This window comes from Oxyura jamaicensis, chromosome 3 (assembly GCF_011077185.1).
Source record: "Oxyura jamaicensis isolate SHBP4307 breed ruddy duck chromosome 3, BPBGC_Ojam_1.0, whole genome shotgun sequence".
Taxonomy (NCBI): domain Eukaryota; kingdom Metazoa; phylum Chordata; class Aves; order Anseriformes; family Anatidae; genus Oxyura; species Oxyura jamaicensis.
The window spans coordinates 54,859,325-54,875,308 of NC_048895.1; the positions used below are offsets into that span (position 1 = coordinate 54,859,325).

At 37.6% G+C, this 15,984-nt stretch overlaps 1 protein-coding gene across 2 annotated transcripts in view; it reads left to right on the top strand.

Moving 5' to 3' along the window:
* The window catches only part of SNX9 (sorting nexin 9), a 67,016-nt gene that overhangs the window by 29,441 nt on the left and 21,591 nt on the right, over positions 1–15,984 (top strand). The window contains exons 6-10 of one of the 2 annotated variants that reach the window (XM_035323245.1): positions 9,911–10,094; positions 10,861–11,014; positions 12,426–12,510; positions 13,374–13,499; positions 13,794–13,911. In XM_035323245.1, coding sequence (XP_035179136.1) covers positions 9,911–10,094; positions 10,861–11,014; positions 12,426–12,510; positions 13,374–13,499; positions 13,794–13,911 — 667 coding nt within the window. The remainder of the gene's footprint in view (positions 1–9,910; positions 10,095–10,860; positions 11,015–12,425; positions 12,511–13,373; positions 13,500–13,793; positions 13,912–15,984) is intronic. The other variant, XM_035323244.1, reaches the window with a different exon arrangement.

Sequence of the window (15,984 nt, forward strand, 5' to 3'; positions counted from 1 at the left end):
AGTTGTGTTAACATTTGCATTGTTTAAAGTGAGTTTGTTCAGACACTCTGGATTCAACTCTATTCAGATTCACGGTTGCAAGCAATTGACTTACTGTGTTCAAGTTTTTTCATTTTACAAAGTGCTTCATCCACAAATGTAATTTGTGTGTTCTGGCTCTGGAGAGCATAGAAATATGACAAATTAGTTGCTAATGTAAACAGAATTGATGAAGGAACTGCTACAGTAGTGGAAACTAAGATGTTCATAGGTACAGTCTTGTGCACTGAATAAGAAATGTCAGCATTCCTAACTGCTGACATTTTGTTACCTGCTACATTATGGTAACATGGGATTTCAAGCTTAGTACAAGAAGATTTTATAAAAGCACTTGTAAATGAACAGGGTGTTTTTAGGATTTTTCTTACTACTGCTGTATTAAAGTCACTTTAACATACATGTAATCATATAGCATTCCCAGCCCCCCAGTTTTAGTAAGGCAAAAAGACATCTTAATTCTAGAAATGCCTACCATTCTTCTAAGAGTAAGGAAAACAATGGCCTGTCATGCAGTCTTTCAGTACCAAGCCTTATTAAAAATAATAGATTTATCTAAGCGTGTTGGGTTATTTGTTTCCCTTTTTTAGGAGACCTGCTTTTATCAAGTAGCAATGCTGTATATGATACAGAACCTTAAATCACAACAGTTTTCCCAAATCGATTCCTATGCATGCATCTCAAAACAAAACAAACAACAACAAAAAAACTCTGACTTGTTCCCTCTATCTACACCCATCCCCTTTCCCTTTCCAGGCAAACAACAGACCTTTGGTTTCCCACTATGGAGCCTTTTTCTTTTTGGTGTTTTAAAAAAACACAACACATCAGCATGAACAGTGCTGCCTGTCTCTCCTTTTCTAAGATGTGTTGTTGTTGTTCAGCAAATTGTCTCCTGAGAAATAACTAGTAAGCATAGTAAGCAATACCTAAAGGAGCTCTACTTACTTCCTTTTTTTTCCACTGAGAAAGATATATTGACCACAGCAACACTTTGGTGTTGTGCTATACCTGGGTTTGCCACAAACGTGAAGTGACAATAGAAAGGGGCACAGAGGTACTTCCTAAAGAGAGGGGAAGAATTTGGCACAACTTGGCAGTTTAATCTTCCCCGGTTAATTCGTGGAGTCAGTAGTGTCTCAGCAATAAATGTCTTGGTAGAACTTGCAGCTGTTCTTTCAAGGAGTCTCAAGCAGATAACAGGCTCACACCCAGATAGCCAGGAAGAGGTGAATGTTTCCAAGAACTATGTGTAGAAACACTGGAGGAGATGAAAGCAACCAGAGGAAGCACTAAAGCTAATTATATGCAAACAAGGAAAAAAATTACTGAATGTGACTATTTTTACACCTAGAGAAGAAAAGCAGCTATGAGATCTTAAACACAATGGGCAGATGTAACATTGTGGTTTCATATCTGAAAACCCTGTGGAAAATATTAGTCAACAAAACAATTTAAGTAACCCCTAGCTGGCAAAGATGGAGGCTGTTAAATGGCTCTCCGACTGTCTTGACCTTGTAGCTCTTACGCAAAGGAAGTAAAGGAATGAGAAGTTTTTCTTCTCTGTCAACCCACTGTTCCTCTGAGTGATAATTCAGGCTTGCTAATTTTTAGTCATTTGAAACAGCCAGTGAGTAAGTATATCAGCACTCTGTTTTTTTGTTTGTTAGAATTGCATATATACATTAAAGAAAGTTACCTGTGAACTTTTCTGGTGTTAAAATAACACTGGCAATAATGGCACTGGAATTAATTTAACTTACTGTAATACATCAGACCTGAAATTTCTCAATTCTGATAAAGGACACGTGGGTGTTTTGTTTTGTTTTTTCCTTGCGCTGCATTGTTTCCAGGGGCTGTAGCAACAACAGATATCCTTTTAGGCACTTTTATTTAATAGTTATTTCCTATTGCAATTGACTAAGAAGTGGCTAGCTTGGTTGTATTTGGAGTGTTGGTACTTAAATTATGTATGGAAATACAAGCATTAATCTCAAATTCTTTCTGAGTAGTCTCTTCTGTGTTTTTTTTTTTGTGTGTGTGTGTGTGTGTTCGGGAATCTGCGCTTGAGAGACCAAGAACAGTGCTTCTTCAGACAGAGATGCACTTGCGTTTATTTTGTACGTGTTCCAGGTTCAGAAACTATTTTAACAGTGATGATCTCTTTCTTCATTCTGAACTACAACTTGTGGTGTTTTTTCATTTATTTAAATTAACGTGTTTTAAAAGTTGTGAACAAATACAAGCTTGCCATTTTTTAAATGGTGTGTATCTGACTAAATTACAGTTACATTGGCCCAAACTAGTTCTCCTTTTTAAGATGCTAAGCCTTTTTTGTCTGAATAGTAGTCTCACTAGTGGTATGTAAACAAACTGTATGTACAGTCAGTCACAATGTAGTCCAGCTACTTACAGCCTGTGTTGCATGTTTGAACACAGAAGTGATAGAGACTTCAACATGCTGTATTTTAGTATGTATGGTTTCTACTCCCTCCTCCTTACAGCTTAACATCAAGTCTTTTTTTCTCCCTCAGAAGAATCAAAAACCAGTATTAAAAATGCATAAAAGAAGTTAAGGTGGAATACTGCCTATCAGTTTCAGTGTGGAAGTGGATCACCAGCTACATACGTAAGAGCTGTAGATGTGTCTTCGCAATACTTAAGATACAAAAATAGTCTTTGTAACTAACCATAAGTCGTATTTGTAGAGGACTTTGTTCCCTTTTCTTGACGTTGATTTTTCTGATCACTGCCAAGTCCACTTCTGTATAAAGATGGCTGTACAGCTCTTTTAGTTCTGGGTAAAATATGTATTCTGCAAGTTAGCTTTTTTGTGAATTGCAGATTTGTCAGTTAATTCCAGAGTGACCTTGGTGAACCCACATGTAGTGTGTCTTCAGATAAGCTGTAGGCTGACAAACAAGGGTCTAGGAGTAGGTATAGGAAGCAATTAACAGAAACCTCTTGTTCATCTTGTCTTATCCACTGGTAAGTGAAATCACTTGAGATGGTTTCTCTCCCAGTTGAAGAGTATGAAAATATATGGACTGTCTTAAGTGTAGAAGATCCTTTCACTTCAGAATACCGTGGGACTTCTGTATGGGCAGGACGAATAAGCAATAGTAAAAACCATCTAGTTTGGTGTTCGGGAACTGAGGCAACTCATAAGTTACGAGATGTGTAGGACATATGTTGTTGAACATGCATAAGGAGGACATTAAGAAAACAATACCCATAGTTGTACATCATATCTTTTCCAATTGTTGCAGCTTAATGCAAATTGTAGTCATTAATTTGTATACCGTGCCTGCCCAGAACTGCTATGAAAAGCACTAAATATTTAGAGTTAAGAAAATAAATATAATTATAGCGTTCTTACTAGGAGTGCATGATTCTGCTGCTGTGGAAATTGACACACGTTACTGCATTCCTGTGAGAGCATTTCCATTCTCTGACATTGCCACGTGTGTGTAGTGAGGTGCAAGTATTGTTGTGGGAAATGTGTGACTCACTCATGTTTGGTTGAGTCCAGTCTGTCTCATTAAACCAGTATGCTAAAATATCTTATAACATATGCAGGTAGGATCACTGTGGAAGTTGCAGTTGTAATTTTTGATGGACTTTTGGAAACATGCTTCCCTAAATAATAAACCTTAACTCTATGTAAATGTGTATTTTTGCAAGATTTTAAGTGCACACAGAAGTAACTTCATGTTAATCATCTCCTGAAGAGTTTACTGTAAAAGATGGCTAAAGAAGTACACGCAAAACTAGTGGGTTAGGACTGTTGGTAAGCACAGAAATACCCCGTGTTTTATGCTAGTTTGCTGGTTTTCATGATTAGTAACTTCCAGTTCCTGTTACAGGTGATGACACTACAACATCCTTCATTGCTACGTGTACTTTGAAAGCAGTGCTTTTTTTTTCCCACTTCTAAGTCACAATATTGCACTCAGACCTGTATCAGCAATTTGTGACCAACTCTTTTTAGCAAAAACACCAGGCACTTTTGACTTCCATAAAACACTGGCTTGCTTGCTTTGGAATGAAATGCATTTACATACTAAAAAAATAACTGTCCAAAATAAGGCATTGATTACACCTGTCCAAATTACGGAGCTGTCGCTTTTGAATGTTCCAGTCGAATAAAGGCTCGGGCAGCAAGCTGTTAAACTATAGATCACTCTTCATCTTCATCGTGCACCCATACCATCAAGCAAAATCTGATTATTCCTGTAATAATCTTCTCACAGTTTAGGGGTTGCATGCTCTCTCGTAGACTTGTTTTCATTTGATTTCTTGTTCTGTGAGTTAGCCTTGTGGTGTGTGTGGTCCAGCAGCATACTGTTTCCAATTTTTAAATTTCTTCTTGCTCATTTAATGCTTCTTACTTTTAAGGTGATATCTTTAGCATTTGTAATTGAGAGTGATAATCTGAAAAGTCTTGGCTAGTCACACTCTTCAACTCTCCTCCTCCAGAAAGCGCAACACGGGGAACCCATGTTCTCTGTTACAAAAAAAAAAAAAAAGCCTTGTTTAATCTTTGTAGCCTGACCTTTGGATGTCTAGAGAACATCAAGGAGGAACAGGGAGATGTTCTTCTATTTCTGGCTTTGCTGTGACTGTTATCTGAAAAACTGTCTGAAATTCCTCACCTGTGTATTGAGAAGAAGCCATTAGGGACTGAAATGAATTTGAGAGAAGACAAGAATATGGAGGTGACTCGGTTGCCATTTACATATTCCTGTGTGGGTAACAAAAACAGAAGCTTGAGAGAACCTCGCTGAATAAACATATATGGGATTTTTAGTGACAAAGTTGAAGCTAAGCAGACTTGAGAGGGGAAAAAAAAATGACTTCCTCTAAGCGGTGAGGGTGACAGTAGATGTGCTTTTTCCCTTGACTCACCTGATCACTGAGGTGTGGGGTGGTTTTTGCTGTTTTTTCCTCTCTCAAGTCTAAATTATGTATCATTCTATAAAGTCCATGCTCTGTCACAAACATGTTTTTTTTTTAGTTAAATCAGAAGTTAGTAGATGGAAATCCACCATGAAGCAGTGCAGCTTCTAGGCTACTTTGTCAGTGAATAACTTCACAGATAAAGAAATGGGTCTGGAATTGAGAAAAGAACAAAAAATGAACTGATTTGCTCTTCACAGTTCTTCAAAGTAACCCAGTTCTTCCACCTGAATGCAAGGGGTGTACTGTGGGTGGGCCTTGGCTACATGTACCATGGGAGCAGGCAAAGTCCAACTCCTTTATAGGGACTGCTTTTTGTGAAGGTGGGGGCTGAAAGTGGAGTAGCTTGGTAATGGTTTGCTCTGGAAGGAAGTAAAGATGACAGGAGCAGCTGAGGAACAAATATGTTATTTGAACAGCATTACTGCTGCTTCGTCAGCCACTTCTGGAGGTCCTCTCCTGTGTTTATCAACAGGAATGTTCCTGTATGTGAGTCCATAAGGTTGATTGTCCCTTAGCCAAGCCCATTCCCACTTTTCGTTTTCCCTGGAGGATTTCTTTAAGGAGAAAACATGTTTAAATGGTACAATAGAAAAGAGGGCCTTCCTTCAAGAGTTAAGAGGTGCCCGCAGTGCCAGAGTAATGATTTACCAGGAAGTAATCCTGGACATAAAACATCATGGGCATGACAACCACTTCAGTACCTGCTAATGTATACATTTGCTCCATAGTAAGTGCAGCTAGTGAACACAGCTGGGGGATGGCTGCAGAGCAGGCTTTTCAGCCTTCAAGTTCCTTCTTGAAGAAAGAAGGGTGACTTTTTTTTTTACGGTGACTGTTCGCTCTTTGTATGTATCTTTTCAGAGGTGGTTTTATCCAAAGAACTAGAGGCTAATAATATCTGAATATGTCAAACACTTTGCCTTAGTTGTGTGCATGGAGACATCTATAAAACTGGACGACAGCAAAGATATCACTTCTTGTTTCATTCATGATTCATTTGTTGAAGATACTGACTTTCCATCTCCGAGCTGAGGATTTTCCTGTTGTGGTGGAATTCTTTTCCTCATTCAACTATAATTAGATCTTTAAAAACACACTAGACTTCTCCCCTTCATCCCCCAGCCCCCCACCAGTAATGATCTGGTGCTAAAGTAAATTTGAATCTGCACTTGAAGGAAGACTCCTAAAATATTTAGCAATGTGTTGCCTCTATTGTCTTTTCCCCAAATAGCTTTTTTTGTTCTGGATTTTCTCCTAGAGCAGTAGGAGTGAGTCAAGCAAGGCTGTAGTAGTATACACAAGGGAAAATTGGCTGCCTTTAAGGAGTTTATCCTTGAACTTAATCTGTTTACTTGTTTGATGTTACCTTGAGGAGCAGAGAAGTAACATTTCATTTGAAGGTTAATTACTTTCTTAACTGTGCATGGTGTGGCATTTTCCTTTTGTGCTTTTGCATTTGAGATGGCTTTATGTACTTGGATGTTAGGTGTGCTCTGTCAACTTCTATTGACTAAATAGTTTCTTGCAAGGACTCTTCCTCTTTTCTGTGCTGACTAAAGAAAGATCAAAGGATTATCAATTTCAGTTATGGAAAACTAAAGGTGTGAGAACTTGTAATTTAATCACTTATAAAATACTTGCTGGCTTAATTAAGGTTTATTCAATCGGAGCTAAGCCACAGGAATGGTTTGTTGTATGGAATTTGTCAGCTGCTGAGATATGCAGAACTGCTGAATGGAGCAGAGATTACCCTTTTAATAAATGCTGTGACTTTGCATGGGCCTCCATGGTGGGGGACTTTGAGGACAGCAGGCTTTTGGATTGCTTAGCTCTTCTGCACGTTTACTGATTTTTGGCTTCCACTTAGAAGTGTCCACAGCACATCTGTATCTGGGCAAACATTTGATGAAACATGAAAGGAGATCTGTAAATGCTCCTTGGGACATATTGTCTAGGTACACGTTCCTAACCCATCCCTCATCCCCTTCCCCCATGCCTTTGAAAGAACTGTGGGCCCTTCAGATGTAAGAAGCTGAGTGAGAATACCATATTATGCACCTTTTATAGCCTGGGAGTGATGTGCCTAGGAGAAGGAGCTTAACCCTGAGCTTCCTCATACACCTCAGAGGTAAAACTCTGATTTGAGTAGTTCTTCCATATAGGTACAGATGTAAAACATCTCAAAGAGTCGTTTAAGTAATCTACTTCCTCTTGCTGTATAGCATTTAATGCGTATCAGCAACTGTCTGCAAGTTCAGTGATGATCACTTCTGAGAGTCATTCTTCAGTGCTGTACTCAGTATTAACATTATTGCCTCCCCCTTGTTTTGCAGCAGATCTTAAGGTTTCGCTGCCACCCACTCATGTACCAGATTTCACATGAACCACAGAGAAGAGGAAAACTTTACTCAGCCTCTTGGCAATCATCCCACTTCTGGGCTTTCATTCGCCAGTGAGCAGCACAACATATATTGCAGAAGTGTATGCAAATTAATATTATGTAAACCACTCTTTTCTAGATGCTCTAAGTTATGGTAGGAGTAGGAACACTTTTCGATGTGGTTGAGCTCCAGCATGTGCATCTTCCCTCATCAAAGATGATGAACTCTGATGGCATGTATTTTTTTCTCTATGTAAACTTGTATGAGGTGAGCATCATAGGATGAGCAAGCTGGTACCCCCTAAGCTACCAGCATCTTGTTAGTAATTGCTGAGAGTAGCACTGTGTGTCAGCTATCCAAGAATTAGGTAGACCTCAGCTATATAGTTCCACTAGTCTCCTCGGGAATAACGTGCCTGTGTTCTTGCATCAGTTTCATTAAAAAAAAAAAAAAAGGTGTAGAAGCTGTCCAATAGCTCTCTCTCTCTGTCAGTTCTGAGAGACCCACTGCTGTCTGGTTTGTTTATTTCTCTTGAGTCTTCTGAATGGCAATTTCCCCTCATCTTCAAGTTTTGGCCGTGATCTCTAATTCCTGGGGACTTGGGACTCTGTGCCTAGGTGCTGTGTGATATCAAAAATATAGGTCCAAAGCATTATCAAGCCTTACGGGTTTGGTAGTGTCTTTCAAATCTCAGTGTCAGGAGGCTTTGTTTTAGGGGAAACTAAAACAAGAGCTTACATTCCTAAGGATTACCTCAAAGAACTATTGAAAACTAATGGATCAGCATAACTAAAGCTGTGTCTGATAGAAAAGGGTGTTTGTTTTTCTGAGTGGTGGATAAAGTGTGGTGTTCTTACTATAATAACAGCTTTGACATTTGGTAGCATTAAGTTGTATAAAAGAGAAAGTCACAGGTGCAGCTGTTTAAGTTTTTGTGTTCATATTTTAATGGATTGGATACCTGGAAAAACTTGTAACGTACCTTCTGAGCATTTGTTCGTTGCACATTTTTTTGCTGTTGTTGCGTATCAGAGAATGTTTCAAACTTGTGTAACACACCAGTTCTTACTCAGAAATTTGCAGAAAAACTGACTTATTGGTAAGCTGAAATAAGAGTGGAGAATTTCCATGAAGAAAAATGTAATGTAGAATAGCTGCATCTTTTTCTTTTTTTTTCTTTTTTTTTTTTTTTTTTTTGGTAAGAAACAAGCATTCAACACTTCTGCAGGGTTTGAGGAGAATAAGTTGGCTTTTAGTGGGAGTCTTATTAAATCTTCTGGCAAATGCTCTAAGCTTTGTGTCAATGTTACAGTTTCACATAAGTTGTTAAAGCAATTAATTTATATTAGGCATCCCTTCTTTGATGTGCTGCTCCAGACAATGCACTGGATTTTGTAGGCTTTGAGATTTCTTTTTTTCCTCTCTTACAAAACACAGTTCCTCCCTCTGCTGAACAAGACAAGCTTTGTAGGCTTTTTCTTTCCTTCCCCTTCTCCTCCTCCTTCCTCCTACACTTTGTGTGCGGGGGTTTTGATTTGGTTTGTGGGTTTTTTGTTGTTGGTTGTTTTTTTGGTTGTTTTTGGGTGTTGGTTTTTTTTTCCTATTTCTGCCACCTAGTCTGCTCCAAACACAGTGTAGAGACTGTATTTAGCTAGTTGATGCTTTTTCAAAGTATAGTGTTAAGATGAATTTGCAGAGCAGGATGCTAAGTATTAATCCAGTTTACTGACAGGTAAACCTGAGAAATCAATGCAGTAGTTAGAGACGCATCTGTACACTCTTCCCTGAGGTTTCCAACTCCACAGCAACATCAGTAGAAGGGCAAGTGATTACCTTCACCAGAAACTTATGCTGAGGGAGTAGGTCTACAAAGAGATGCCAGACTTTAATGATAAGTTCTGATAAGTTCTTTTTTTTTTTTCTTTTTTTTTTCTTTTTTTCTCCTTCCCTCATCTTTGCTGCAAATGAGTTAAGCTCTGACAAGGAAACTGGGCGAGTTGCCGGCTATAGCTGATACACCAGTAGTGACGGTGTGGGTGATTCACTTTTAGTAAAACTACTGATTTGCTTTTGATAAAATAAACATTCAATAAAATACTAATCCTTGACTTCTGACACTTTGGTTCAAGAGTGCTAATTAGTCTGTGGTTTTATGAACTTAAGAGTTCACATGCATTGTACTTCTGCTTTGGGTATAAAATAATTACCATGGGTAAGAGTGCTTCTTAACACTGTTGGCTTATACAGCTTACGTTCCCTAAGAAGATGTAACACTTACTGCCATGTACTAGCATCCCATTGCTGGAGAGCTGGTCAGTTCTTCCAGGTGCTAGCTGCATTTAAGTAAGAGCTGTGTAGCTGGGAACATAAGACTTGTCTGCTGCTCCTTAACCAAGCAAGTGTGAAGTGCTGAATGCTAGCCCATAGCCTTATCAGCAAGAGATCAAAGACTTCAGGGAGAAAGTAAGCGGTCTTTACTCACTTCTTCAGCAATTCCTTCCTTACCTTTGTCTTCTGTTTAAACAATGTAGGCGAACAATGCCAGTGATCCTTGGTCAAGCTGGAATGTTGGGAAGTCTGGGAACTGGGATAATGGAAACTCTGGTGACAGCTGGGCAACGAAACCTGAAAGTGCAGCTGGTCAGAGGAACAGTGCTTCAAATAACTGGGATACAGCAGCAGCATTTGGTCATCCACAGGCATATCAAGGACCAGGTGTGCTAATAATGTTCTTATTTTTTAATAAATTAGAGTAGGTGGACAGTAGATGTGGGAACTGCCTCATCTTTCATAATTATAGAACATACTTTACTTAAATACAACAATAAAAAAAAATACTTTCTTGGTAGCAAATTACCAAATGGATAAACTGAATACTAAAATAGTGCTTTTCCTTTAATATTTTTTTAATTAATTTAGTTAAAAAAAAATCAGATCCACAATAATAAATGCCTCAAACCTGTATGGAAATCTGGCCAGCCAAAGTCTTGTGCACAAATGATCTATTCTCAGGCATCTTGTTCAACTTGCATAACTGGAACTTAAACACCCTTGAATTTGTACCTTCAGGCCTGTGAAGGACAAGTCTCCAAGTCCTTGATTTTTAGGAAGTAACTAGCCTTTCAGAAGGCTCCTCACCGTTTTTGTAGTAAAGACCTATACTTAAGAAGAGAACTCATGCCTGGGAATACCTGGAGTATGTGAATATGGAAGACCGGGTTGTTTTTTTTTATTATTATTTTTAACATACCAACACACTCTCTTTAATGTCTGCCTCCCTCCTCCACCTCCAATGGATTTCTAGTGTAGTGTTTTCCAGGATGTATTTGGTGGGGATGATGATAACTGAAGAAGAATCAAAAAATACAAGGTTCAACTAGCTCTTCAGTATTATTACATTGTTGATTGTGTATGAGTGCTGAGGAGGCTGCTTCTGCTTTATAAAGAGAAAACATTTAACTTGTTTCTTTCCCTACTTTAGCAGCTGCTGATGACGATGATTGGGATGATGACTGGGATGACCCAAAATCATCTTCACCATCTTATCTTGGTTACAAGGAGACTGAGTCGTCAGAGGCTGGGGGTTCTCAGCGTGGAAACTCTCGTGCAGCTGCTATGAAGTTACCACTTAACAAGTAATGGAAAATGCAGGATGAATGCTTATTTAGTGAAGAGAACTGGAATTTGTAAAGTTGTATGATTGTATTCCTGTTAAACCTTCTTGAAATATGCAGTGCACATATTAGTTTTGGGGTAAAAATGGAGGTGGATTTAGCACTGACTGTGTGATCAGAGAATGCGCATTCATGAAAGCCTGAAAGTACATTACAAACTATTTTTGGAAATGTTACACAGGCAAATGATGCTTTTACAAGTGCTGAATTTCTGACCCTACTGTTCTTTAAATTTTTAATTATCTTTAGTTCTATATGTGCTTAGTGAAAATGAAAGGTGATGGATGGCATGTGCATACAGTAAGACTAATCAGGCATGCTGCTCCAGAATTATTGAGCAATTAGTGTTGCTAGGAGTGGGAAGATTGTTCTGCTGTCTTGTGAGTATCAGCCCAGGTTGATTCTTAAGCCATAGGAAGCTTGATTTTATTTTTAGATTTGCAAATGTAGATAAAATCTTACAGTAACATGAAGCTTGATCTGGGTTATGCATTATTTTATGTTACAACTTAATGTTTGTTTATTCTAAAATTACTGTTACTCTGAGAAGTTACTGTGTGGTAATCTTTAAATGAATGAAAGCAGAACAGAAAACAGTTGTACAACGATGGTCTCCCCAGGTACATAACTACGATTAATGACTGGTCATGCAGAGATGGTTGATTTTGTTCATCAGTGGATGTTTTGTGCAGTCTTGTGAGAGTACCTCTCCATCATTGTGACATCTACTTGTTGCAAACTCATTTAGTATGACCAGTATAAGCACACTTTAAGAGCTTTATTTGTCTGTAAAGTAAGTCATACTTCCAGTGTTTCTGCAAGCAAACAGTAGGTAGGCTGTACTTCAAGGGCTAAGTATCTTCTTAATTAAAAAAAGAACCACTGTTTGCTTTTTGTGAAGCTTTTTACACAAATTTTAAGGACGCTATGGTGGTTTTTACGTGGTTTTATTTCTAATTATTTAACTCATGTTTAGAAGTACTTGTTAAATCTACAATGTGTACTTTTGGATGATTGAATTCTAGTTGTCTGAAACAGCAAGAAGGTGTGTGTGTGTGTGTACACTTGCAGAATGTGGGCTGCAATGAATGAAGTGGCAAGTGCTGCTTCATGTTCTACTATTACATTTGCTCTGATGGACTGCAGAGCACAAGTAGCTACTTCTGCCCTTCAAGAAGTGGGCTGCATTCTGTAGATAAAAGCTGGCAGTTAGTAGCTCGAACTGTTCTGTTTTTTCAGGGCAAATAGTTGATAATCCATGTTATAGTTCTTTTCTATTCTTGAGAAATGCTAAGCTTTATTCTTAGTGGTTGGGAATTCTGTACATGTCAAAAGGGAATGCAGAGTAAACTTACCACTTTGTTTTCGTTAGATTTCCTGGATTTGCAAAACCTGGAATGGAACAATATCTGTTGGCAAAGCAGCTAGCAAAACCGAAAGAGAAGATTCCCATAATTGTAAGTTGTGTGTGTGTGTGTGTCTTGTTTGTTGGACTGATTGTTGTTTTTTTTATTTATTTTTTTTGGGGGGAGAGGAGGAAGTTGAAGAGGGATGTGAAGGGAAGTGATGGTGGTTGCATTTTTTTTTTTCTTAATTTTTTTTCTTTTAGTTCTCCACACCCTTCCATTCTTCCCCATGTTAACTGTTAAGCTTAGGCTAGTCATATGTATGTGGGTTAGATGAAATAGGTGCTTAACCCATAACTAGAAATAGAACCATCATCATGAAACTGTACACTATTTAAGTGTTTTAATGTCACATAGATGACACTTCAGAGTATCACTGAGGGTTTTCATCAGGATCAAGTCCTAACTCCTTTCTTCTAAGTGTGCTGATATTTTTTAAAATTCTTCTTAGTTTTTCTCACCTACATTAACTGTGGTTGTGAAAATAAGCCTTTTTGAGGTGAAGGGGGCAGAACAAATGCATTACACTGTCTATCAGCTTTTTAGATAGCTGTCAAATACAGTGGATGGCCAGGTCATAATATAACAGACTGTTCTAGATATATGCTATTATAGTGAAATGTGATTGAAGTAGCAATTCCTACTATTCACTGCTCCTTTATTATTTGGGAAAAATTGTAAAATACGGGGAACATGAACACAACTGTGGTGAATTATCTTTGGCTGCAAGAAACTCTTGTGTTTCCTGACTCTCAAGCTCTCACTGAAATTAATGGGAACTTTTAAATGAAGACAGTTAGGAACTCTGTTTTCAATATACTCTTAATTCATACTGAAAGTATTATTTCCTTGTTTGCAGCTTGTACAACATGATATGTTGAATTAAACACAGTAATATTTGCAATTTCTTGCAGATCGGTGATTATGGCCCAATGTGGGTTTATCCTACCTCTACATTTGACTGTGTCGTGGCAGATCCCAAAAAAGGTTCTAAAATGTATGGTCTCAAGAGCTACATTGAGTATCAGCTGACCTGCACTGTAAGTGTATCTGAAACAGGATCATCTCTCACAAATATGGGTCATTTCTGCATAGAATACAGTTTGTGTGAGTTGGTAGCAGGGTTGTAAGTGATAGTTTTTACAAGTTTTCCACCAGGGAGTTGTTTCATTTTCTAGCATTTCAAGTTCTTCTGTATCTAAATATCTGTTCTTCTGTATATAAATAAAATCGAATTTTATTTATATTCAACATATTTAATGTTCCAGTCACACTTGTTTCATGTCACTCTCTATTGATGCCTGCCAAAATTCAGAGTTGTGTTTCTTTTACAGAACACTAATCGGTCTGTCAACCACAGATACAAGCACTTTGACTGGTTGTATGAGCGTCTCCTGGTTAAATTTGGATTAGCCATTCCAATTCCATCTCTTCCAGACAAGCAAGTAACAGGTAAGTATTTCCCAGCTGTGGATTCACGGGAAGAGAAAACAGGAGATAACTTTTGTTCAAGGTTCAATTATTTCTTACTGTTTTGTTTTTTTTCCCCTGTTTAAAGAAGTAATTAAAAAAAAAAACAAAAAACTTTTGCTAACAAAACACCACTACTAAAAATCAGGTTTATTATTTTAATAATTTAATTTTAAATTATTTAAAACTAGGCCATAGATTTAAAAACAAACAGTGGGTCTAAAAAAATTCTTATTGTTACAGAAGAGAATATTTATTGAAGAGAAGGGATAACTACTTATGTTCGGTATTTGCTGTTTTTTCTGGAGGAATGATTTTGAGATTTTTGGTGCTGCTTTTCTTTTTCATTTGATTGCAAAGGTGCTGTGTTGTAGGACCTTTAAAGCAAAGCTCCTTGAGGAAAGGGAGCATGCTCCTACAGGTTGTTCTTTGCTTATAAATAAAATGTTGCAGTTATTCCTCCTATTTATTGTTTTTACAATTGTTTTAGAAAGCATCTTTCATTTGTATAATACTGTGCTCAAGTTTTTGCTCAAGCTGGATGGGCATCATTCTCTGAAACCTATGGAAGTCTGTTGTTCTTAGTTCAAGGGAAGCGGGATTGGACAACTTAAATGATCATGAATTCAGTCATTGCCATTGAATATGCTAATGCTGTGCATTTTCAAAGGCCTCTAGCTCATCTTTCTGCAAGGGGGTGTGGGTGTTTGTGAAGAAACGAATGGGAACCTGTATAGGAGGAAAATGCATTACTTCTGCATGTTTCCACTGGTGTGTTTTGTAGTAGGATTTTTCTAAAGCCTTTAGGACAACCAGCTAAAACCAAATGTACGAGAGAGGGCGTGTAGCCAACCATGTAGCTGTGAGCATAAAAAATGCAGCATCTTTGTCGTGTTTGAAGAAAGATAAGCATTGATGCAAATGCTGGGATAAATGCCGAGGAAACTGAAAAGTGAGGAAGTGACTTCCTCTCCTCCCCTTTATTAGCCTCGTGTTTAGAATTCACCAATATCTTTAGACAAACTTGTGCATGTGGACTAAAAGGAAACCAGAAGACCTGATGGGGTCTGTAGATTTCATTGTAATTATCTTAAGACTCAGGAGTTTGGCATCTTAACTAAACTTTGTCTGTGGCTTTCTGTCTTTTGGAGTCTGTGGGAGAGGATAACTTGTCTTATTCTTTTTGAAATGTTACAGGAAACACTGAAAGTGTTTATCTTTCACACTGTTGAGGAGGGTTATTTCTGAAGACTATAGAAATGTCTCTCTTCACTAGTCTTAGCACTGTGAGACTCTGACTGTCAGAATCATAATTTTGCTGGCAATTATATGCCTAATGACTAGCACAAAACTTCCAAATATTACTTACAGGAATGCTGCTATTTCAGTATAGTTGAAGGGTGGAACAAGGTATGAGTGTGGGTTATATAATCTCTCTTACATAGTACTTGATTTTTTTTTCTAGTTAATTTGCAGGAAATGTACCTATGCTTCATTTTTCACTAGTGGTGTTCTTTACTTGCCAGTCATGCCAATTTCCATATTTGCAATTGAAAAATAAAATAATGATAATAATAATTAAAAAAAAAAAAAAAAACTTGTAGAGCTGCTACCATAGCAACTATACAGTAGAATTACATTGAAAGTACATGCCTTCAAGTTTTGTCATCTGTGCTGCTATGGAAATTAGAAGAGTTGATGTGCAGGAGGAATCTCTCATTCCTTTCAAATAGGTCTTATTCACTATATGCTCTGGAAGTCTGATATGGTGCTTTTGTTTATTTAGAAATGATTTTAAGACATTCTCTCTTAACCAATTTATGTTAAACAAAAAGGTTCTTGTAAATACACAGTGCTGAAGCACTACTGGCTTAAAAATATTTTTGATTAACTAGTGCTAAAATCTAACTGACAAAACAATTAGTTACTGAGTATTACATATATGTACCCTAAGCAGTTTATACATATGGTTTATTGAGTTTTTTAAATTACTTTCAAACATTCATGGTAAATGAACAGGTAATAGAATTATGTTTGTGGGAGGTATCATCTCTT